The sequence below is a fragment of the Acipenser ruthenus genome, unplaced genomic scaffold, assembly GCF_902713425.1.
Source record: "Acipenser ruthenus unplaced genomic scaffold, fAciRut3.2 maternal haplotype, whole genome shotgun sequence".
In the NCBI taxonomy this organism is placed as follows: domain Eukaryota; kingdom Metazoa; phylum Chordata; class Actinopteri; order Acipenseriformes; family Acipenseridae; genus Acipenser; species Acipenser ruthenus.
Genome location: NW_026708349.1, coordinates 4,139 through 28,429, shown reverse-complemented (window position 1 = coordinate 28,429; position 24,291 = coordinate 4,139). Strand labels below are relative to the sequence as shown.

Sequence of the window (24,291 nt, the reverse complement as noted above, 5' to 3'; positions counted from 1 at the left end):
GCAGCAGGTGCTCTGGACTGATGAGTCAAAATTTGAAATATTTGGCTGTAGCAGAAGGCAGTTTGTTCGCCGAAGGGCTGGAGAGCGGTACACGAATGAGTGTCTGCAGGCAACAGTGAAGCATGGTGGAGTTTCCTTGCAAGTTTGGGGCTGCATTTCTGCAAATGGAGTTGGGGATTTGGTCAGAATTAATGGTCTCCTCAATGCTGAGAAGTACAGGCAGATACTTATCCAACATGCAATACCATCAGGGAGGCATCTGGTTGGCCCCAAATTTATTCTGCAGCATGACAACGACCCCAAACATACAGCGAAAGTCATTAAGAACTATCTTCAGCGTAAAGAAGAACAAGGAGTCCTGGAAGTGATGGTATGGCCCCCACAGAGCCCTGATCTCAACATCATCGAGTCTGTCTGGGATTACATGAAGAGAGAGAAGCAACTGAGGCTGCCTAAATTCACAGAAGAACTGTGGTTAGTTCTCCAAGATGTTTGGGCCAACCTACCTGCCAAGTTCCTTCAAAAACTGTGTGCAAGTGTACCTAGAAGAATTGATGCTGTTTTGAAGGCAAAGGGTGGTCACACCAAATATTGATTTGATGTAATTCTTCTTCTGTTCACTCACTTTGCATTTTGTTAATTGATAAATATAAACTATTAACATGTCTATTTTTGAAAGCATTCTTACTTTACAGCATTTTTTCACACCTGCCTAAAACTTTTGCACAGTACTGTATGTGGCAGGGTTTCATTCAATATTTATTTGATCAGTTTTAAAAAGGGGGCATTTGCAGTAATCAAAGCTAGAGGTCTTTTTTTGCATGTAGTGTTACAAGTTAAACAATAAAACCCACAATATTTAGTATTTTAATCATAGCAAACAAGGAACTATATAAATTATATAGCATCCTCTTGGAATACAAAACACACAATAAATAATCATGCAAAAAATACAATATATTCATTCAAGTGTTCCTAAAAATCAAAACTACATTATAAATACACACATTTCATTTTAAATGCACACATTTCATTATAAATATACACATTTATTTATCAATACACACATTTCATTTATAGGGTTCTTCTAAGCAATGTGACACCATAAATTATGTGGTTAATATTAGTATTAAAACAAACACATTGAACAATAAACATGACATGTAAAAAGCCTTTTCCAAAATCTCAACTACAAATTACATCCCCATTAAAATATCTAAAACTCATTCTCTCTAAAAAAATAAGAGATAATTCAGCACTTACCTGGAAAAGTGTGCAGTTAAACTAATAAAGTGTCTATCAGACCGTTCCAGATAACCCTTTTATAACAAAGAAAGGGGGGGGGGCAATGGGTGCAGATTGCTATCAACAAATGGCTGGTGTGCAATCACTATCCCCACACGTTTCTTTAAGCCTTTTAAACAAGCGATTTAAAACATTTTCATTTCACCTGGTTACATATAGAAAGCTGATTCAGCCTGCCACGAGCATCCAGCTTTCATTCAGATCTGATTGGCTGTGTGGGTTTGCAGTGGTGTCACACTGTTCTTTTCTTGTTTTCAGTCAGATCTGATTGGCTGTGTGGGTTTGCAGCGGTGTCTCACTGTTCTTTTCTTGCTTTCAGCCGTAGGGATTCAACTCAGGCTGGAGCTGCTGGAGAAGAAGTTCTGGACAGCCACGAGACAGGTGAGCAGAATCTAACTGCTCTGACACACACATACAAACAAACACACACACACACACACACACACACACACACACACACACATACCCGAACACACACACACACACCTTTGCAGTATGAAAAGTTCTACACATTTCTTTCAGAACTGCACATTTTAGACCTATATATTCAATGGATGTGCATGCCGTGGAAAATGAATACCATTATTTTGTTTGCTACAATCACTGTAAGAGACATCTGAACTTCTGAAAAAAGGTTGAGTTAGAAATGACCTATAGGACTGTAGCTATTTCTGTCCCCTCTAAAACTGTGGGAACTGGTGGTTTGTAAAATCTCTACAGAGAATCACAGGGGACAGAATGACAGTTTAAACCACTTGACTTCAGATATTTAGCTCATAGGAGTCTTCAGAAGCATACCTGGTTTAATTTGTGTGCTGGAATAGTTAGTAACCATAGTTAACGCATGAAGCAGAAAAATCAACAGAGCATGACAGAGGTAAAACAGAGAGTAGACGGTAAATATTATAATTGTAGATTATATAAAGTACCCATTTAAAGGGTAACTTGATATGGGTATAAAAGACTGGCGTTATCATAACGGATTTCTTCGTCTTCATTTTTCACATCATCTTCTGTTTCAGTCCTCACATCCTGGTGACTTTTTTTTTTAAACTCACACCTTTAAGGCACCCTGTGGCCTAAATACACATCCTCTCTAAGTACTGGTGGTACACCAGAGTGTAACCCTAACCCTGGCCCTCTTAAACACCCTGCCCTTGTGGATATAACAAATACACCAGTAAGAAATGCCACATCCAATGGGGGGGACAGGTTAATGGTTACACTGTGGTGTACCAGCTGCACTTAGAGAGAGGACATGTTTGAGAGCTCTATTGAGGCCACACTGAGGTTTAAAAAGTCACTGATGAGGTGACTGAAACAGACAACAAGAAGAATGCATTGGTTAAGATAAACATGATATTTCATACCTGTACCAAGCTGCTTAAAGACTGTATATTACAGATTGTTTTGCAGGCTGCTCCATGCTCTTATATTCAATAGGAATGGAGATGGAGAGGATGTGGATGTCTCACCGATTTCAGTCTGCAGGAGTGTGCCTCCCTTTTAGTAATGCAGAGCTCTCCCTGTGCAGAGGTGTATTGAAATGACATTAACCAGCCTTATCTGTATTTTTCTGTTTTATTTCTTTTCCCTGCATGCTGTGTCCGCACTCTGCATGCGTCCCCTCTCAGCCCAACGACACCGATGTAAGTAGACAGCAGGGAGTATTTTATACAGGATAAAAATAACTTTACCAGCAGCTTCTGAACTGAGGAGTGTGACATTGAAGATACAGATTGGCTTTTCAGATATCAAATAAACACTAAATAGATACCGATCCTATGTGTGTGTGTTTGAGACTATAAGGTAACACATCGATATTGTATGTTTTGTGGTCTGTGAGTGGGTGATGTGTTTTTATGGACACAAATGTACATTAATAAGTGTTCTGACAAAATCTAAATACTCTCTGACTAGTGATGTTCTTGGCAGGCACCCAGTCCTGTTTTTTCCCATTAAAGTGCAATCACACTTCCGATAAAGTTGCTCTTAACTTCCTAGACTTATTATTAAGCATTCCAATGAAGGGAGTTTTCAAATCTGCCGTCGACCATACTAATGCTTGTATCTCCGATAACCATTTCAACTTTATATTTTCAGTGTCAAGGAAACTAATGACACCCTTCACTTATGCCTGTATCCTAACAGCATCCTTCACTTAGGGCTGTATCCTAACAGCATCCTTCACTTAGGCCTGTATCCTAATGGCATCCTTCACTTAGGCCTGTATCCTAACAGCATCCTTCACTTAGGGCTGTATCCTAACAGCATCCTTCACTTAGGGCTGTATCCTAACAGCATCCTTCACTTAGGCTGTATCCTAACAGCATCCTTCATGTAGGGCTGTATCCTAACAGCATCCTTCACTTAGGCTGTATCCTAACAGCATCCTTCACTTAGGCCTGTATCCTAACAGCATCCTTCACTTAGGGCTGTATCCTAACGGCATCCTTCACTTAGGCCTGTATCCTAACAGCATCCTTCACTTAGGGCTGTATCCTAACAGCATCCTTCACTTAGGGCTGTATCCTAACATCATCCTTCACTTAGGCCTGTATCCTAATGGCATCCTTCACTTAGGCCTGTATCCTAACAGCATCCTTCACTTAGGCTGTATCCTAACAGCATCCTTCATGTAGGGCTGTATCCTAACAGCATCCTTCACTTAGGCCTGTAACCTAACAGCATCCATCACTTAGGGCTGTAGTCGCCATATTGAGGTCATATGACTTTTTGGCTTCCTTCAATTCAGTTTCATTACATGGGGTATGCAGTAGACAATAAACATTTGACTGCCACATTATTTCAACCTCAAGAACCCAAATGACATGCTAAGCACAATTAATAAGAGCTAGAGTTGTAATAAAGGTTTTAGGATGGTAAACAGCTTTGGTCTTGGCTCCAAATGTCTGAGATTACTAGCAGAAGCATGTCACATATACCAGCCAGTAGAGAAATTAACTGAATGATAAAACCACACCAGCACATCAGTGAAAACTAGGCCTGTGCCGAGCAACGAGTACAAACAGACAATCGTAATGATTATAGCCATTTTTCTGAATACAAGTAATACATGTGTAATTTTGCTATTACTCATTGTTTGGAAATAAATTGTTAAAACAATGCTACTGAGTAAAAAGTTATGACACTTTTAGAGAGCTTAAAATATATGCATGCCTTCCTGAAACAGTACTGCAGACACCAGAGCGCATGATGTTTTACTTTTGGTTGAGAAAAAGGATCCTGTTAGAACACTTTTCATTCACACAGTGCACTGGGAGAAAAGAATTTAAAAGGCAGCTGCAAAAACCCAAGTTTCCTCCAGTCAGTTATTTCTGTTTGTTCTTCTCCTTTCTTTCTGCAGTGCAGCACAATAGACGGAATGTGCCCTATCAGCTGTGATGATGATGTAAGTATTTTAGTTGGCCTCTTTGTTGTTGAGATCATAAACATGGCCATGAAGAATCCAATTACTGTACAGTCAGCTTGACAATTAATGAAATGTAACATATATAATATCACAATACATACCTCTGATCATGTTTCAAATGTGTTCCAATACTGATGCTATAGTATATTGACCAAATGAATTTAAAAGGGAAACTGAGTTGCCTTGCTTACCTTTAAATGCTTTTTTGTCTGTATCCTCCATGTTCCCTTTTCACCGCACTGCTAGGCATGAGACAGTAACATAAAGGCTTGTAGGCTTACAGTAATGCACAATTGAGCAATTTAAACTAGTTCAACGTGATACTGAACAGTATTGTGATCCACTTAAATGTAACAACCAACATTCTGGTAAATCTGCATATAAAACCATTCACATGGATATTGTACTCCAAATACATAGTAGTTTGATGAAAAAATATAATTCTGTTAAATGCATAAATAAGTCATTTAGGACCTTAGTTTTATCAACAGAAATTTGGTTATGACACCAAACGCCACAAAGACAGGCAGTAAATAGATATATTTACTTATTGCAGCATGGTAAACTCTTGTGGCACTTGAAGTTAAACAGGACTCCTGAATACAATAGTACTTTTTATTGCACATTTTCATAGTTACAGCTGTACATCTGTAAGTGAGTGTGAGCAAGATGGCTGCCAATACTTAATTTAAATTCTGTGAGGAACCTTGCTCCACCAATCACATTGCTTGTTTCACGTTCCGTTACGAGCCCTGGATTATCAGCTATACTGAATAATCGTATGTAATGGGAGTGCGCTTATATGCAGGACTACTTTAGAAAAAGAAAACAAAAGGTGAAAAACAGTGGTCTTCTATCAGCGTTACTGTCACAACTTTTCCTTATTATTTATTTCTTAGCAGACGCCCTTATCCAGGCGACTTACAATTGTTACAAGATATCACATTATACATTATTTCACATTATACAGATATCACATTATTTTTACATACAATTCCCCATTTATACAGTTGGGTTTTTACTGGAGCAATCTAGGTAAAGTACCTTGCTCAAGCCCACAACCCTCTAGTCAAGAGTCCAGAGCCAGAGCCAGAGTCCAGAGCCCTAACCACTACTCCACACTGCTGCCCTTCTAGTGTACAGTGATGCACATTTATAAACATCTTGTTGGGGCACTTATACTTGGACACAGGCACATGGGTTTATATGTGAAACCAAATCGCCATGATTATACAGAGGCAAGGGCCCAGCCTGGGAAGTCTGTCCCAGTAGGGGTGAAGCTAAAGTATGTACAGACAATCTACTTTCCAAGCCACGAGAGGGCAAACGGTAACTTGATGCAAACAGGGTATCAAACCGTGCTCGCAACTCACCCACAATTAACATATAATCCCAGGTACTAGTGGTCTTGATGACTGTATATCATTTGCGTTTTGAAGCTTGTCCTTCAAGCATGATTTTAATACCCTGTGAAGGCAATAAACACTGCAACACCCATAGCACTGTGCAGATTGTATTGTGAGTTTCTAAACATGCTCCCCCCTGATTTCATTCTTTCCGTTTCTCCACACTCTCCAGAATCTGAACTGCTATCTCATTGACAGCAATGGCTTCATCCTGGTCTCCAAGGACAAAAAAGAGGTGAGGCCCTGTATTATTTCTTTTTTGGGCTGTTTGCTTCTTATGGCTATGGGTTGGCCTAAAATTTGGTATGGATCTGAAATGTCACAGCTATGTTAACTAATGTATTCTTTGTTTTATGTTTTTATTAATTTCAAAGACAATACAATGGATAGATTATATATGTGTACATATATATAAAATAGAATGCAAAAATAAAAATAAGAACATCTAAATATTACAACCAGTTCAAATCATAGTCAGCAACCCTTTACTTTAGCGGTGGCCAATACGTGGATCGATCTTCGGTGGATCTCGGGACAAATCAGAACGAGCACGAGCATATAAGCATGCAACAGTTTTTGTTTCGGCTGATGGGCAGAGCCTTCTGTGTTGTCCAGTAGCACAGATGAAATTATCCCAACAGTTTCTGCATATGAGACTAACAAAATGCTTGTGAGAACGTACATTTAATTTAGGTGCACATATGTGACTAGAAATTCCTAAAGATTGACTATAAACAATAAATGTGATTTATTTTTTAAGATGAATAAAGATAAAACAAAACAAAAAAAAAACTCAGTCGGATCTAAACTCATAGCTCAATTGTAATGTACTCTGGGAATGTAGTTTATTGGTGTCCATTGCCCACTGTTAATCACACATTAAAAACTACAAATCCCATACCCCGCCAATTTCACTGATTTATCAGGGCGATGGCTGCTCGTTTCCAGACAGTCTGTCAAACCAAGATGAGGAAAATAACAAATTCATATACTGTATGTCGGCGTCTTTACAAGAAATGAGCAATGCAGGTATGTCAGAAGATGAACGCGAACAGGGAACTTCGAGTTAGTTACAGAGTGTTCACAGTTGTAAAATACAAGTTCAACCAACAGTGGCTAAAAGATTTCCCCTGGCTTAAGTTTGACAATGTTAAAAAAGATCCATGTTTTGCACGTTTTATCAGGATGCAGGGGAACTGATGGCAGGCAAGACTGCATTTTTAACAGAGAGCCAGAAGTTCAAACATGAAAATATATTAAACACAGTGCTTAATATATGCAGAGAGGCAGACCAGCCCTGTTGTTGTGGTTGATTTGTTTTATTATTGCTATTACGTATTGGACACTATTATATGAAATCCCACTAATAATTGTTGGTCATAGCTTACTGGTGGATCGCGGAGCCCGTTGAGATCCACCAAAATGGATCGCAGTGGCCACCACTGCTTTACTTGAACACATTACAAGCAATATAGAGTTAATATAAATACAGTATAAATATGAAGCTGGTAACATCATAAATGCCAGTGTTAGTAGGCTAAGTTGAGGCCTTATACCAGTGGTTCCCAGCCTTTTTCAATATAGGGACCACTTTGGTGTTTGGATTTTTCCCGCGGACCACTTGCCACTTGCCATGCATTTTTTCACTACAGCATTTTGAAACTAATTTGTAGGCTTATATGCATAAGTACAGGTAGACAGTAAAGTATTTATATGACGTACCTAACTTAACAAGATCCCTGGGCTTGAATCTTCGCTACCAGGAATGTTGTCATTTTGCACATTAAATGTTGCTGAAGGCAAAGTTCCCATTTCTTCGCTCGATGTACATATAAAAAAAACACTGGAATACGAAGACCGGGTGGGTGGGAAGCAATTTGAAAAATGTAATTATTGGAGAGTGTTTCTAGAAGAAGTGTTAAGACAATTTTCTTTTTGGCATATTGTCTTGTGAGATATTAAACCTGGCTGAATAAACCAGCTGAAATAGATCATTCACACTACAGTGGTACAGTTCACAAGTCAAGCAACAAATATAGCCTATTTTTGTTTGACATTGGCTTCTATTACTATATGCAACTAACCTCTCTAAAATGTTAAATATGGAAATAGGGATATTCCTATCCCTGGAAAACACTGTGGCACATTTTATATTGTTGAAAAGGTTTGTTTTAACTTAGTCATTCCAACCAAGTTAAGAATATTCAATGCAGTGCTCTACTTTTACGTAGATTACGTTTTTGTTTCTTTCCTGTGCAGTGAAAACAAGCAGTAGAATCACCACAGATTAGAAACATGTGCATTTACGTGACTGCTACATTTATTAATTTAAATAAAGCTGGTTGGAAAAAAAAGTGTAATTTGGCAAGACAAACATGGCTTCATAATGTGTAACAGTTATCCAGTTAGTATTTATTTCACATTAGAAAGCTGTTTCAGTTAATGTCGGCTTTCAAGGCGGTGCTTGGTATTGCATCATTGGTAGCTGTAATATATATTAATTTATAAACACACCCGTAATAAAAGAAAAAGATAAAGGGGGAAAATGCAGACTACATACATATCGTATTATATATAATGTGGTTAAAGCTGTGTGTTGTGTTGCTCAGTAATACATATTGTAGTAGCACATGTGATTGTGTAGAAATGTTTTTTTGCAAGAACTGCGTAACCGAATTTTGGGAGTTGTTTGCGGACCACCTGGAGTTTACTCACGGACCACAAGTGGAAACCACTCCCTTATACCATGTGTTTGAAAATTCTCACATCGGTTATTTAAAGAACAGGAGATTTTTTCTCGGTTTATATAATCTAACAATAAGTTCTTCCATAGTTGCAAAGCAGGTGGCTTGGAGTCTTTCCATGACAGTACTATAGCTTCTTTAGCGACCACAAAAGAAGAAAGGTTTTGTTAGTGCAAGTAGTGAGTAGTGTCTCCAAGAATTACAAGTCTAGCTGAAAATGAAATATTATAATGAAGGCCCTGTGAAAATCGCTGAAATTCTTTAAAATTCACAGCAGTGTCACAGGTAAAATATCGTATTTCGCGGAATGTGCATGGAACTATTTTATAAATTATGTGTACAGATTATTATTATTTTTGTAAACATCAAATATAGAGATAAATGCACTGACATCATCAAAATCAACGTCAAAGTTATTCAAGCACTTTACAATAGCTTGTGAAACGGTGTTGTAATTAACAGCCTGTAGGTAAAGTGTATCTGCAAGGACAGCTTTCAATTCTAGTATGTCAGATGCATGTTCACCATTTGTGTAACCCCAGGGGCGTCACTTCACAAAAAGCTTGGGGGGGAGGGGGGGGGGGGTAAATAATGCATTTAGGGGCCCCTCTCCATAATAATAAAACTCTGCAACAAACTTAAAAAAAAAAAAGAAAAAAACTCTGGCATTGCATGAATAAACCTGGTGAAGCAGCAGATACCATCTAGGATTCATTTTTGCAAAGATATCAACCAGGACAGCAAAATCAATTTATTAATTTTTTTACCAATGCTTTTTCAGTTGCCATCATAAGCAGATCACTCAGACGAGGATTGGTCATGGAAGTTGGTGGTCATGGAATAGGTTTTAACCAAACTTAAAACAGAAAACAGTGGTTACTGGAAGAGTGATGACTACCTTGATGATTTTTAGTAATATATAAGTATAAGCAAGGCTTACATTCTCATGGAATATTTCCTGGAGCCCACCCCCCCCCCCCAAAAAAAAAAAAAAAACTGGATCATTTGAAGCAATTACATTTATTTTATTTTAAACCAAAGCATTTTGTTCACAGGTTTTATAAGCATTTTTTACATGTTTTGTTTTTCTGTTCGCCAACTAGGAAATGATATACAAGTACTCTTAAGTAAAACTCCAACTTCAAATACTTAAAACTCCAAAAGACAGATGCGTGGATCAACCACAGGTGCAACTCTGGACTTCCACAGAGGTCTCCGATTCCCAAAACACTAAAAAAAATTGCATTGCTATAAAAAGACAAGCATTACATTCCCAGTTTTAGATTCACACATTACTATAAAGAAAATAAAAAGCTTTTCATAAACTAGTGCTGACAGTGATCTAAATCATTTCTCACGCCATTCAGGTCTGCCGATAGTAGTGACTTATTTCAATCAAGTTTACACTGCAGTTAACTCGTTTACAGTTGCACGATATACGCACGCACATACAGCACTAGCAACAACCAGGGAAAGGAAGGACAGACGCACACATACAGAAGTGGCGCTCCTGTTACGCTGCCCTCCATATACTGTATGTAAATATTTTCAGTTGTAATAATTGCCATGAAAATAAATTGCTACAGTCCCTGTGAAAATAAATGCTCATAATTATTTATGGTAAAGTTGTATTTCGTATTGTTTTCACTACTGAACAGCTGCAGGCTGAAGTCAAGATGCAGAAATATTTACTGGAGCTCAGCTGAATTTAAGCCCTGAGTATAAGACTATACTATAAGTAATAGCAAGTATCCTTTTAGAGTTGTACCAGCTCAGAAAGAGAATACAATCTACCGGTGGCGCGAGTTCCGCTCTTCTTAATTCATTAACATGGCACTGGCTATTATCAGGGAGGCGCCAGGTTTGTGTGGGCCCCGGGCAATGGACCTCCAGTGACCCCCACCTTCACCCCCAAATAAAATCATATAATTATAATAGGCGTTCTGACGTTATGATAATAATAGACGTTATGATAGTCTATTATACGTCAAAGGAAAAGAGGGAAAAAGGGGGGAGATCTGAAGTTTCACTGCATGCATACGGTTTAGTTTAAAAGTGGCTGCTGGAGTAGGATAGCTGACACAGAAATAGTACATTTACTCATAGTGTTTCCAGTTTTATTTCTGTATGTATGTGTGGGCCCCACTCTGGCGTCGGGGCCCAGGGCGCTTGCCCGGGTTGCCCTGGTGCTGACGCCAGCCCTGGCTATTATTTTGCTATTTGCTTAGTTGCTGTGATGTGATAGATATTATAAGCTAAGCACTTTTACTGACAAGTTCCCAGAATACATCTTAAACACTTGAACAGAATCATTAGTAAAACGTACCTTTCTCTTTTGCTTCTTGTAAGACAATAGCTGTTATCGTTAATTTTGAATTTCAACAAATGCAAATTATCACAACTTGGGAGAGGCTGTGGGTGCGTTCACGGAGATCATTCTTAGAAGATCATTGGCTAAATTGGTCAGATTCTGCACAGAATCTGTGCATAATGATCTCCGTGAACGCACCGTTTCTATGACGTTTTTTTAGGCAGAACAATTTTACAATATAGTACTGTGGCAAAGTGCCCCGCCCCTGTGTGCATTTGTGTGATCTGTGTTGTATGTTGCGTGCGTGTGTGTGTTAATGTTGGTGTATAGATTGGTACACGGGATATAAACGGGTCTGTGTTTCACGTATATTTAAAGTGTAGATTTGTATTTAGGCACGAGGAGAGCACAAATCACTTCACGTGCTGGTTAAATGTAATATGTGAGCACGGGGTTGCACAGAATTAATTCACGTGCTGGGATTCAAGTGAATAATTAATTAGTAATTGAATCCCAGCACAACAGTATAAATAGGCACATTTTTAGTCACTCGTGGTTGGTGTTCGGTGAGTGGAGAACGGGAGAGAGAGAAGGAGAAAAGAAAGTCTAAAGTAAAGTAATTAGTGTTATCTGCTCACCGTGTTTGTCCGTTTGTCTGTTCACTGTTTAGTCCGTTTTGTTTATATGTTTCTTTTGGCGTCAAGTGCCGTGTCCTGTTTTTTGTACTGTTAAACCCTTTTATTTGTTAAATAAACGCTGAGTGCAGCCATTGCACTCAGCTCCTCATCACCACCGTCTCTGTCTGTGTATTCCTGTCTGGTCTGACGCCACCCACTCTGGCCGTCTTTGTGACACGTGGTGTCATCGTGGGATAACAGCGCCTCCAAGCGTCAGACCAGGAGAGGGGGTTTTGTGTTTAAAAAAAAAAAAAAAAAAAAAAAAAAAAACCACAGGACTGGTTTCAAAAAAAAAAAAAAGTGAAAATGGAAGGCTGGAGAGACGGCTGCCGGGACCTGGAGGACCTCCTCGGGGGCCTCGAGGACCAAGGCTGGTGCATGGCCTGTGGAGTCTACGGACACACGGTGGCGATCTGCCCCTTCCAAGGTGAGGAGGAGGAGGAACCGGATAAAGAGGTGAAGGACAGGGAGGAGGAGTGCCGCCTAAGGGCCAGGCATCCACGGCGATGTAACAAGCCATCGCCGGGGTGCCTCCTCTGCGACCAGGATCACCTGTTCGCCCACTGTCCCTTCCGCAGCTATGGGGAGGAGCCTGAGCGTCCACAGACCAAGCGGGAGGAGCCTGAGCGTCCACAGCCCAAATGGGAGGAGCCTGAACGTCCTACGCCTGAGTGGGAGGAGCCCGAACGTCCTACGCCTGAGTGGGAGGAGCCCGAACGTCCTACGCCTGAGTGGGAGGAGCCCGAACGTCCTACGCCTGAGTGGGAGGAGCCCGAACGTCCTACGCCTGAGTGGGGGGAGCCCGAACGTCCACAGCCCAAGAGGGGGGAGTCGGTGCGTCCACAGCCCAAGAGGGGGGAGTCGGTGCGTCCACAGCCCAAAAGGGAGGAGTCGGTGCGTCCACAGCCCAAAAGGGAGGAGTCGGTGCGTCCACAGCCCAAAGGGAGGCAAGTCGGGGCTTCCACAGCCCTGGGACCCAAGCCACCAGCAGAGGGAAAATGCCTGCTGGTTCAGCCCCAAGGGCCGGAAGGGGAGGAGTTACAGGCCCAACCCCCTGGAAATTTTTGGGGGGGAGAGGGGCAGGAGGCTGGTGTCCCCCAGCAGCCTCTATTCATGCTGCTGAAGGCAGCACGGCGCGCACCAGCCCAGCCGCCACAGCGGAGGGAGCCAGCGCCGCCAGGAGCAGAGGAGCTGCCTCTGCCTCCACCACCGCCAGGAGCAGAGGAGCAGGAGCTGCCTCTGCCTCCACCACTTCCAGGAGCAGAGGAGCAGGAGCTGCCTCTGCCTCCACCACCTCCAGGAGCAGAGGAGCAGGAGCTGCCTCTGCCTCCACCACCTCCAGGAGCAGAGGAGCAGGAGCTGCCTCTGCCTCCACCACCTCCAGGAGCAGAGGAGCTGGAGCTGCCTCTGCCTCCACCACCGCCAGGAGCAGAGGAGCTGGAGCTGCCTCTGCCTCCACCACCTCCAGGAGCAGAGGAGCAGGAGCTGCCTCTGCTGCCCGTACCTCCGCAGGGAGTACGGTGGCCGGAGCCCCAGAAAGGGGAGCTGCCGGCCACGAAGAAGGGGGACGAGGTCTGGAGACCACTTTCCCCAGCAGCAGTTTCGCTGCAGGAGTTCTTGTGGCCGGAGCCCCACAGGAGGGAGCTGCCGGCTACGAAGAAGGGGGAGGTCGGGGGACCACCTGCCCCCGCAGCTTTTTCGCTGCAGGATGGGACCAACAGGCTGTCAGCCGTGCCACTACCGGCAGGGGTGCTGACAGCATTGCCAGCCAAGGGCCCACTGAAGCCTCCCTTCCCAGCCCGAGACTTTGTTCTGGACTGCTGGGTTTTTAAGGGGGGAGGTGGCCGTTGAGGCCATGTGTGCTGCGCACAAGGGGGGGTATATGTGGCAAAGTGCCCCGCCCCTGTGTGCATTTGTGTGATCTGTGTTGTATGTTGCGTGCGTGTGTGTGTTAATGTTGGTGTATAGATTGGTACACGGGATATAAACGGGTCTGTGTTTCACGTATATTTAAAGTGTAGATTTGTATTTAGGCACGAGGAGAGCACAAATCACTTCACGTGCTGGTTAAATGTAATATGTGAGCACGGGGTTGCACAGAATTAATTCACGTGCTGGGATTCAAGTGAATAATTAATTAGTAATTGAATCCCAGCACAACAGTATAAATAGGCACATTTTTAGTCACTCGTGGTTGGTGTTCGGTGAGTGGAGAACGGGAGAGAGAGAAGGAGAAAAGAAAGTCTAAAGTAAAGTAATTAGTGTTATCTGCTCACCGTGTTTGTCCGTTTGTCTGTTCACTGTTTAGTCCGTTTTGTTTATATGTTTCTTTTGGCGTCAAGTGCCGTGTCCTGTTTTTTGTACTGTTAAACCCTTTTATTTGTTAAATAAACGCTGAGTGCAGCCATTGCACTCAGCTCCTCATCACCACCGTCTCTGTCTGTGTATTCCTGTCTGGTCTGACGCCACCCACTCTGGCCGTCTTTGTGACAAGTACTTAGAATCATTGCAGTTTTTGGCAAGAAAAAAGGGAATGTTTCATTCAACAACTTTATATTGTCAGGCGAGTCGCTGCACTTTCGATGTCCTGAAGCGTGAACACTTTCCTTTAAGTCTTTTAACTTCTCACAGAAACTACCATTTGGGGCCCCCCCTGGCAAGCTTGTCCAATTTTTCAAGAGGGATATTTGTGCAAACAAACAACTGTCAGGTCAAAATGTAATGTGTTTCGTGCTTCGCGGCTTTCAGTGGACTTTTGGAACATGGAAGTCACCGTTTTTTGTTTCTTTGCAAGTAAAGCAGTCGCAGTACTGCTCTGGATTTCCGCCTTTCTCTTTCGGTGAATACTTAAATCTAAGTGCCGTCAAAAGCCGATTCTCAGTAGTGATCTAAAGTGACGTTGCAGGACGTACAGAAGAGCTTACCTCCATCGCTGTGTAAAACTCCTGCTGGGTACTGCTTTATGTGAGCTACTGCAGACATATTTTTTGTCTTTTTAGAGACATCCATTTTCTTGTTTACAGTGTGTAGTATTTTAATTTCACACCTAGATTGCATATAGTCACATGACATAATCACTGCACAGCACTATGTGCATGGCGAATAGTACACGCAGGCACACAGCAGAGCTGTACAGTTTGTTAATACAAACAATAATTATGAAGTTATTTATTTTTATTTCTTAAGAATATTGGAAAAATCGTGGTATTGGGCTAATTACATGATTTCTGCGCAGCCTGTGAAATCCGCAATTTACAAAGGGCCTTAATCATAATCTAGTATTTTATATAAATGGAATAAAAGGTTTTCCCAATAAGATTTTAATTTGGAGCAACTACATAAGGTATGTATTAGGGATCCTGTCAGGTCCACTCCTCCAGCATTTGAATAATTTAAGCCACAAGTATACATTCTTTTACAGGTATAATATACTCAGTGTAATAATTTAAACTGAATTGACCTTCATTTTGCATTAGGAGAAGAACATGTTATGTTACTCCAAACTCTCTGGCAGTTCTCATCAGAAAGTGTAACTAATGGATTCCTCTAGTTCAGATGCACTTTATACAACATGTTCTGTTCCAATCATCACATCCAGCTGGTACACCAGAGTTAAGGTTACCAGACGTCCCGGGAAAACTGGCATTGCCTTTGTTTTTTGTCCTGTTCAGAAACAGTAAAATTGTTAAATCGTCCCACTTTTGCTATTGTAGTCACATTTTTTCTTTTAAGTACAAAACTGTAGCTCAGCAAGTTAACAATAATTTATTAGGCTGTGTTAGTGCCATTCAAACATAAAATAAACAATCTTATGGATTATGTGTTTAATAATTAATGTTCTGTTTAACTTCCTGGGCCATGTCCAGTTTTTTTTTTTTCAAGTTAGCCTTTTAAGTTAGTCCCAATTGTGTCTTGATAAACAGCTGTTTTTATTTATATATATATATATATATATATATATATATATATATATATATATATATATATATATATATATATATATCTCACATGATTAAACGGTAATAGCTGCTCTAATTTATGTTCTAATAGCTGATCTAAAAATGTCACTGGCAACCCTAACCAGAGATTAACCATTAACTTGTTCCAAGTTTGAGCTTTTAATTTCCGTACAGAATGGCTTTATTTATTTACTTCATTTATTTATTTGAAGACTGATGTACTGCCCCTATTGACAGGCATGGGGGAACTAATCCGTTTTTTTTAATTCGTTGTCAGCTGGTCTCAGTTGTCTCGGTGCCCTGGCTGCTGCACTGGGAAAGGGATCTCCACTGTATTACTTGCTGGGGAGCAGTGGGTGGAGGCAGTAATTTTAAAGTCTTTAAGTCTTAAAAATCTTGCACAACAATAGTGATTTTATGTAGCTTTTGCCATATACAGCCAGTCTGAATTGGCTGTAGGCATGTGTCATATGCAGCCAATTCAGATTCAGATACAATGTGTAGTTGCATGATAAAATAGGTGAACTTAAATTGTTGTAAAGGGTATCCAATTTATGCAGCAGTTTATGCAGTAACCTGGTCTTAAACAAAGAGCTAACAATATAATTCCAGTCAATCTCACCCTAGTATTGATTACTGTTATTTCATAGATCTTACAGCTCTGGTCTATACAGTGAGCTGGTCTTTATAAGGAGGTAGTGATTTTTGTGCCTGGGTAGCATCTTACACAGTGCACTGAAACAGACAGGTTCTCCCTAGTTCGTATTTCTCCCTCATTCTTATTCAGGCACTCCTTTTCTTTTTTCTGTCATTTTTTTCACTTGTTGGCTTTTTAAAATAGTCACGCCCATTTTTTCTCCCTACTGTATTACAATCCAGAATGATTACTAACAACAATGAACAGTATAGGAAATTGTAAAAACAAAAGGATGACATTTGAGTTTCTAGCTGTATATTGAGTTTGAAACCATTGAATGGTATCTGAGGTCACCAGATGGATTCCATGTGTACCTCCTCCAACAACATGTATTGGGCAGTGATCAGTGATGTGAGCAATGGATTGCACTTCACCGCAGTCACAATTAGGAGACTCCTTATTTCCACACTTATGGAGGAGGTAGCCGCTTCTCCCATGTGTTGTTCTAACAGGGTTCAGCGGATTCCAGTGTCTTTGAGACAATGCTAGTTCCTTCATTGGATCTTCAATAAGTGTCTTGTCAATGACATCGTAGGATGACCACACTGATCGTCACTGGCTGTCGGTGTGTTTCCCGAGGCATGGGTCCAGAAAGGTTTCCTGGACATTAGGTGGCTGGGTGGTGGCAATTTAACTGGTTTGACTTTGTCTCTCATTGACTTCCATTAAAGAACACAGCAAATGCTCTCAGTTACAGGGCCCCCAGCTATCAACATCCAGATCACCCTCGAATTTGGAGCGTGATGTATACTACAGTGAGATAATGAAAAACGTGAGAGGTTGAAGTTGTTTAATACTACTTGGCTGTTTTTGTTCTTTCTCTCCAGGCAGCTAAGTTCCTTGGGGAGGTGGATGGCTCAGTGATGCAGCAGCTCCTCAATACAGGAATGTTCAAACAGTAAGATTCTCATTTGGGAAATAGGATAGCATACAGAATCAAAACAAGATTTATATGGTTTCAGAATAGGTAATAGCATTCTCTGTAATATACAGTTAACCCTCAACACCCTGACAACTTTACAAGAAACGCATTAAGTTACCTTCTCTGTGTCCTGTGTTGTCCATATCGCAGCGTTATATTTTTAAACATACTCTATTGCAGATTCTTTCAAACTGTAATCAAGTCATGGGTTATAAACTGGGCGATACATTTTGCAACATTTACTCGTGAGCGTTTGCCAGGAGAAAAAAAAAATCTTTTAAGGATCGCAGTGTATCCAGATCACGCTCCCTCCTGCAACAATGTATTAATTATGAATGATTATTGATATTTACACATGGAAAGAGATGACCAGGATTCTGCTCTTGACTTTGCATGAACCCTTTTGTCTCTGTTCCCTGCCGCCGCAGAGTGACGCTATACGATTACCAGGCGATGTGTAAGATAGGCTACCACCACCACAGCGGAGCCAGACCCCTGCTCAGCGTACGTCTTCTCTTCTATCTCCCCAGTACAACCCTAATCCACTCCTGAACTGGTACTGTCTGCCCCAGATACTCTGCTTGGCTTCTTTGTTACACTTCAGATGCAGTCAGTACTGTTAGAGGACACAAGTGCCCCATTTAAAAGAAGGAACTCATGATTTGGTGATAGAATTGGTGCAAATTGCAAAATATATTATATATTGTTTGGAAATGGTGTCAAGCTGTTGTCATTGCTCTCCTCCAAAAATATGAATAACCACGGGTAGCCTTTGAATGGTTTATTAATTATGGTTAGCATTTCAATTATTCATCATACAGCTTGAAATATACAAGCCAGTTTACAAAACGTTAAGGACAGTTTTAAGGAATACTTTGTTAAGGGATGTTGATGAATCTGTTGATTAGGTCTATTTCCCCACTTCCATCTATCTCTGAGGTCAGATACAGGGTTAGACCACACACATTTTTTTCCACTACTTTCTACAGAAAACATTTTGTTTTTGTTAATTATATAAATGAATGTTGTAAAAAAAAAAAAAATGAAAAAAAATGAAAAAAAACGAACAAAAAAAACCTTAAAATACTTTAATTCTTTACCTTGTCATCCACTTAAAAATCTGGCATACTAGTAAAATACAAGTCCATCCACCACAGTACAGATCAATAAAATAGGCCGTTGTGGCTACTTACAGTATTTGTGTCAGGTAATGTGTCACATTTTACAGTTGCATTGCTGAAACGTTTGTTATACTTGGCATCAGTCAATACTTCCAGCAAGTTTACAAATCCCACTTCAGCTCTTTGTGTAGGGAGCTCCGCAGAGTATTTAAAAACTACCTGACTGAAAGCCAGCGTCTCACTCACAGCTCTTGTTTTCTTCCCTCTCAACAGCCTTTCTATGGTCTGCTGGTGGCTGTCAAGTGGTTCCTCAGCAATGTATTCCTGTAAGTGTGAAAATGCAGGGTGGCATGTGGGGTTAGGATCCTACGTTATAGTCACTATGCTTTAAAAGCAGTGCTTGGTTTCAACTCATATCATCTCCTTTTCATTTAGAAAAGGTATTGTGGTCATTTTACAAAGCTTTAACCTTATAGTGGCAGACTGGGCTTTTGTCGACCCAGTTACTATCAAAATGTACCCAGGGTACATTTTAGTGTATCAAAGCGTACCCTGGTTTTCAAATTTCACAAGAAATAGCAGTAGTATGCCTCAGCAAATTGTTTATTATCTCAAACTTGCTTCCAATTGGCTTTTAAAACACTCAATGCAGAAGTTAATTGCCATTGATTGGTACTGCATTGTAAAGGTGAGGGAAGGACAGCTTTTCTTGTTTTGAACTCAACACATTAACGAATGGATGGGCAGCAGTGTGGAGTAGTGGTTAGGGCTCTGGACTCTTGACCGGAGGGTTGTGAGTTCAATCCCCAGTGGGGGACACTGCTGTTGTACCCTTGAGCAAGGTACTTTACCTAGATTGCTCCAGTAAAAACCCAACTGTATAAATGGGTAATTGTATGTAAAAAAAAAAAAATAATGTGATATCTGTATAATGTGAAATAATGTATAATGTGATATCTTGTAACAATTGTAAGTCGCCCTGGATAAGGGCGTCTGCTAAGAAATAAATAATAATAATAATAATAATAATAATAATAATGCCGATAGATACTTCTTAAAGGCAATTCCGAGTCCGAATCTCAGTATCAGCACACCCTTAATGATCATGTTTTACTATTCTGTTTTAGGTTTCTGATGGAGTTTAATTTCTGTGGGTTTTGGCATTCAGACAGCATCGTGGACGGTGAGGAAACGGTCCTTCTTTCATATCAGTGTCAACACCATGATCACCATGATCAAAATCCAGACCTTGCAAACATACAGATGTTATTAAGCCAATAGCTAGTCACATTAAAAATATTTTTAGATGCAGGTGACCATTTATTTTCAAAAGACAGACATCACAACTTAGGAAGGGTACCGCACAGGTTGTGGAATCATGGGAGAGTCATGGGGATACCAATAAGAGACGCAGCGATTGCTTGTTTGCAACTAAAGGGGCGTTCACACCAGACACGACGCGCATGCTGCCTCCTTAAGCTATTATTGAGCATTATACACATGATTAAAAAATGCAACTACTGCCATCCCATCATATCAGACTTTTAGAGGAGAACTGTAATAGCGGCAACAATCAGTGGTACTGTGCATCTGAAAACACAATACCTGGAACAATGAACAGCAAACAAAAAAAGACAAATTGCGATCACCCTGCTCTACCGGAGAAAGAAAAAAAATGTAAGATCGCTGTGGGTCCATGACATCCTCAAGAAAAGAAAAAGGTACGGCGAATATCATCGGCTGATACAGGAGCTCCGGTTTGAAGAAGGCAGATTTCAAACCTACCTAATGTTGTATTATACAACTCTGGAAAATCTGAAATCAGAACCACAAGCTTTTCCTCCGTTTTATTTTATTTTTTTATTTCTTCCTCGCAAAGGAGCCACCTACTTTCCCCTGATTGGCTGCTGGTAGTTTACGTCACGGCACGGCGAAAGTTGAAAATATTTTATCTCCTGCACGCCGCTCCGCGGTGCTGCTTGAGTACCGCTTCTATCTGCCGCTGCGCGTGACCGCCTTCATTGAAAACAATTGCTTTTGCCGCATGGCGTCTGGTGTGAATGCGCCTTAATGCTTTGAGAGTTCCACAGAACTACATCTCCCAACAGCCTTTGGAGCTTCCACCAATGGCTGTGTCTCCCTTGAGTCTCATGACTGCATAGCTGTCTCAGGATTCCATAAATCCAGGAATGAGAACTACAAGCTAAAGATATGAGGCTAAAAACACAACCTCATACAGTAAACAAACACCAGGCAGTGTACTCAAACGAGCTTCTTGGTCTTGCGAGGCGCCTTCAGGAAACTAAATTTGCTGTCTGACATTATTTCAAAGAAGGCATAACATTTCATGATGTGTGACATGACTGGGAATGACACATAGCTCATCGCCCTGTCAGCCATAAACATACATTCCATAATGTCAGCCTCCCCTGGTAACCAGTCAGAACACATCATTCTGTTACCCTCATCGTCCCCTCAGTGAAGGATCTCCTCACCCCCACCCCCCAACTCTGTCAGCAAGGGACACAGGCAGGGGACTGGGTTTTCAAAGAGATATGTGCAGGCAAGCACATTGTGTTTCTATAGGCTTGAATAGGCATTTAAAGATCAAGACCGATGCTTCATCATACTGTTTCCTTTCTTGGATATTGGCAATGAAGTTCACCTTACATTCTTGTGGCTTCAGTTGCCATAGTGACGGTTCCAAACCACTTTAGTGAGCTTGACCGTCATAATCTGAGCAACTTGGTACAGGTATTAAAAGACATTCTTATCTTAACTCATGTATTTTTCCTCTTGTGTAGATTCACTTTATGTAACAATTTAATTCAATGTATTTTCACGCAGTTGTCAACCCTGTGAAAGCAATTCTAGTACCATGCTTAGCGCCTGAAGAGGAAAAAGGAGAAATTTGGGATCTAACAGTTAATAAAGGAAAGTTCAAGTGACAGCTGTGTCTGTGTCTGGCACTGCGTGCTTATTAAGGAACCTGGTATTCCTCAGGAATCTGCAAGTCTTCCTGGAGATCTGCACAAGCTGTAAACTTTACAACATGTCTTCCTGGAGACCTATACAAGCTGTAAACTTTTAAACTTTACACCACAACTTCCTGGAGACTTGTACAAGCTGTAAACTTTACAGCTAGTCTTCCTGCAGACCTGTACAAGCTGTAAACTTTACACTGTCTTCTTGGAGACCTGTGCAGCTGTAAACTTTACACCCTGTCTTCCTGGAGACCTGTACAAGCTGTAAACTTTACACCACGTCTTCATGCAGACCTGTGCAAGCTGTAAACTTTACACCAAAAGGTTCTGCACTCAAGGAGAAACTCGATCTATAACTGTAATCTTACCCTTTCTTCACATTTCTTTCTCCCTCCATTGCTCGTGACGAATCCCCACCATTGCCATCTTCATTCCAACCATCATGTGATACATGTGCCTTGGTCATGTGACTCACCAACCATCAATCACTCTGTGGCTGACCCCATACAGCCAAGTCTGTCTTCCATGCATGTAAGTATATGACCTTCAGCATCCTGGGACATTGGCATATTAATGTGGTCAAAAAGACAGGGATTCACAGAACCAAGGTGTTGAACCACAACATCATATTTACAGGCTGTGAGTCCCACTGTTTAATTGTGTGTTTAAAGCTATAGGCTTGGTCACAATAATAGGAACAATTAGGGTCTAGTTTTCATAGTTTTTCTTAAGTATTTAAAATCTTGATATTGCACATATTACTTTACTTTGTTGATCCTGCTATTTATGTTAATCCCGACTGTCCCACACATCACATGCCTTTAGAAACTGTAGCGCAAATTCTAACAAGGGGGTAAACCGGTACAAGGCAGAACACTTTATGATAATTATTCTAATATTTATCAACTATGTCATTTATGGCAGACACTGACGTGGATTTTTGCCTTCAAATGAATATTCAGGTAGTTCCTCTGCACTAGTGAAGAAAATAATATTACTCCGTGCCGCTGTTTTCACGTCGCACTACTAAAGTCCTCTCTAGTTGATCAACCAATGAGCACTAACATAAAATTAAATCCGATCAGAATGAAAGCTCAGCCAATCAACATGCAGTTATTATACTGGCAGTAATGCTGTCCAATAGCAGCTAGCAGAAACAGAATTTCTCCCCTGCTGAGGTAGACCGTGTTCTGCAATTCTAACATCCAGATCAGGGGTTTTCAACCTTTTTTTGAAACTGTACCCCTTCTGTCAGGAGGTTTCAGCTAAAGTACCCTTTACCATTTTCACTCACTGAATGGTACTACAGTTGCAATGAATGACAGAATCATCTGATTAACACATTGTTTCCCGTTTATTTAATATATAATTTTAGTCTGGGGCTAACTGCGGGTTTAAGACAGAATACCAAACAGCAGGCTTAATTCTTAACTTAATTACATGTCTTTAGATGCACAGAATTAAAAGACAGTATTTAGGAATCTCTCGTATTCACTTTGTATTCGGCAAAGACATTATACAATATAAATAGTCTGCACGTAAATGTTTATCACGTCACCATTTACTTCCCACCTCAGCAAAATTGTGTGTGCCGTTTAAAATGTTTACAACATCAAACACTTTACCTCAAGATAAAACTATAATACCTGCTTAATAAAGCCATCATAATTATCCAAAGGGTCTCTGTATAACTTTCTGTCGCGTTACACCTTCTGTAGACTCTTGTGTTTTCTTCCTTAGTTTTTGTTATGCAAGTAAAAAAATGCTTCCATTTCAAACACCGACAACATAATCCACCAGCCGCTACTGCTGTTACTAAAATGCAGCCGCAGTAATAAAAACAAAAACCGTCAAAGTATGAGCATTGTGATTACTATTTATGTTTAGCGGAGCATTTATACTTCTAAAAAAATCAGAAACACTGTGCTTCACTGATACGACAAGCTGAAAACAGCAAAAAACACGAGCAGCACAGAGCGCTCACACAGGCACAATCGGCAGACGCCTCCTCTCCTACATAAGCCACGCAATCGAAATCGCACGTGTGTACAGGTGGAAAATGTATTTGTTTTCATCTGCGGTTCACTTCGAGCTGTTAAACAAAGATTGCATAAAAATGCACGATGTTTTAGAGAATATATAATACCGTTAAAACATCGTTTTCTTTTACTTCATTTTTTATTTGTACATTTCCGAGTCGTCCTGCGTCCTGACCCTTAGAAGTACCCCCGGTTGAAAGACCCTGATCTAAACAATACTGATACCTGAGAATCAGAATCAGTATCTCTTAAAACAAGAACATTTCAGAAATTAACCAGTCCATTCTAAGAGGACCCCACTGTCTGGAAAGCGACTAACTGTGTCACCTCCTTCACTCCTCTCCCAGCTCACAAGCAGAAGAAACAGGACATGCTGCAGCCGTGTGACACTGAGTATCCAGCCTTCGTGTACGAGCCTTCCGTCAAAGAGACCAACAGCCTGATCGAGTGCGGGACCTGCCAAAAGTAAGAGTGCCTCCCCTAGTGGCACAGCTGCACCATAGCATGCAGTCTAGCAGCTTTCCGAGATTTGTATTTTCATTTCCACTGGGTAGGGGAGCACCCTTTAATAAAACAGAGCAGCTTCGTGCAGTGGTTCTCAAACAATGTATGGAATTGTTTTATAGACTAGAATCCCTTCATGGTGTCCTGGCCATTGGTTGGCCAAAATATTCTGAGATCATTTTTTTTGTG

At 40.9% G+C, this 24,291-nt stretch overlaps 1 protein-coding gene across 2 annotated transcripts; it reads left to right on the top strand.

Annotated features, from left to right (window-relative positions):
* Positions 1-1,391: 1,391 nt before the first annotated feature.
* On the top strand, positions 1,392-24,063 carry LOC131731683 (voltage-dependent calcium channel subunit alpha-2/delta-4-like; the record flags this gene model as incomplete). Of its 2 annotated transcripts, XM_059020931.1 has the most annotated exon segments (10): positions 1,399-1,686; positions 2,940-2,954; positions 4,673-4,717; positions 6,317-6,379; positions 17,360-17,430; positions 17,883-17,958; positions 18,849-18,901; positions 19,703-19,758; positions 22,070-22,090; positions 23,946-24,063. In XM_059020931.1, coding segments are annotated over 8 exon segments (485 nt in total), but the record flags the coding sequence as incomplete, so codon positions are not given.
* Between the last annotated feature and the right edge of the window lie 228 nt (positions 24,064-24,291).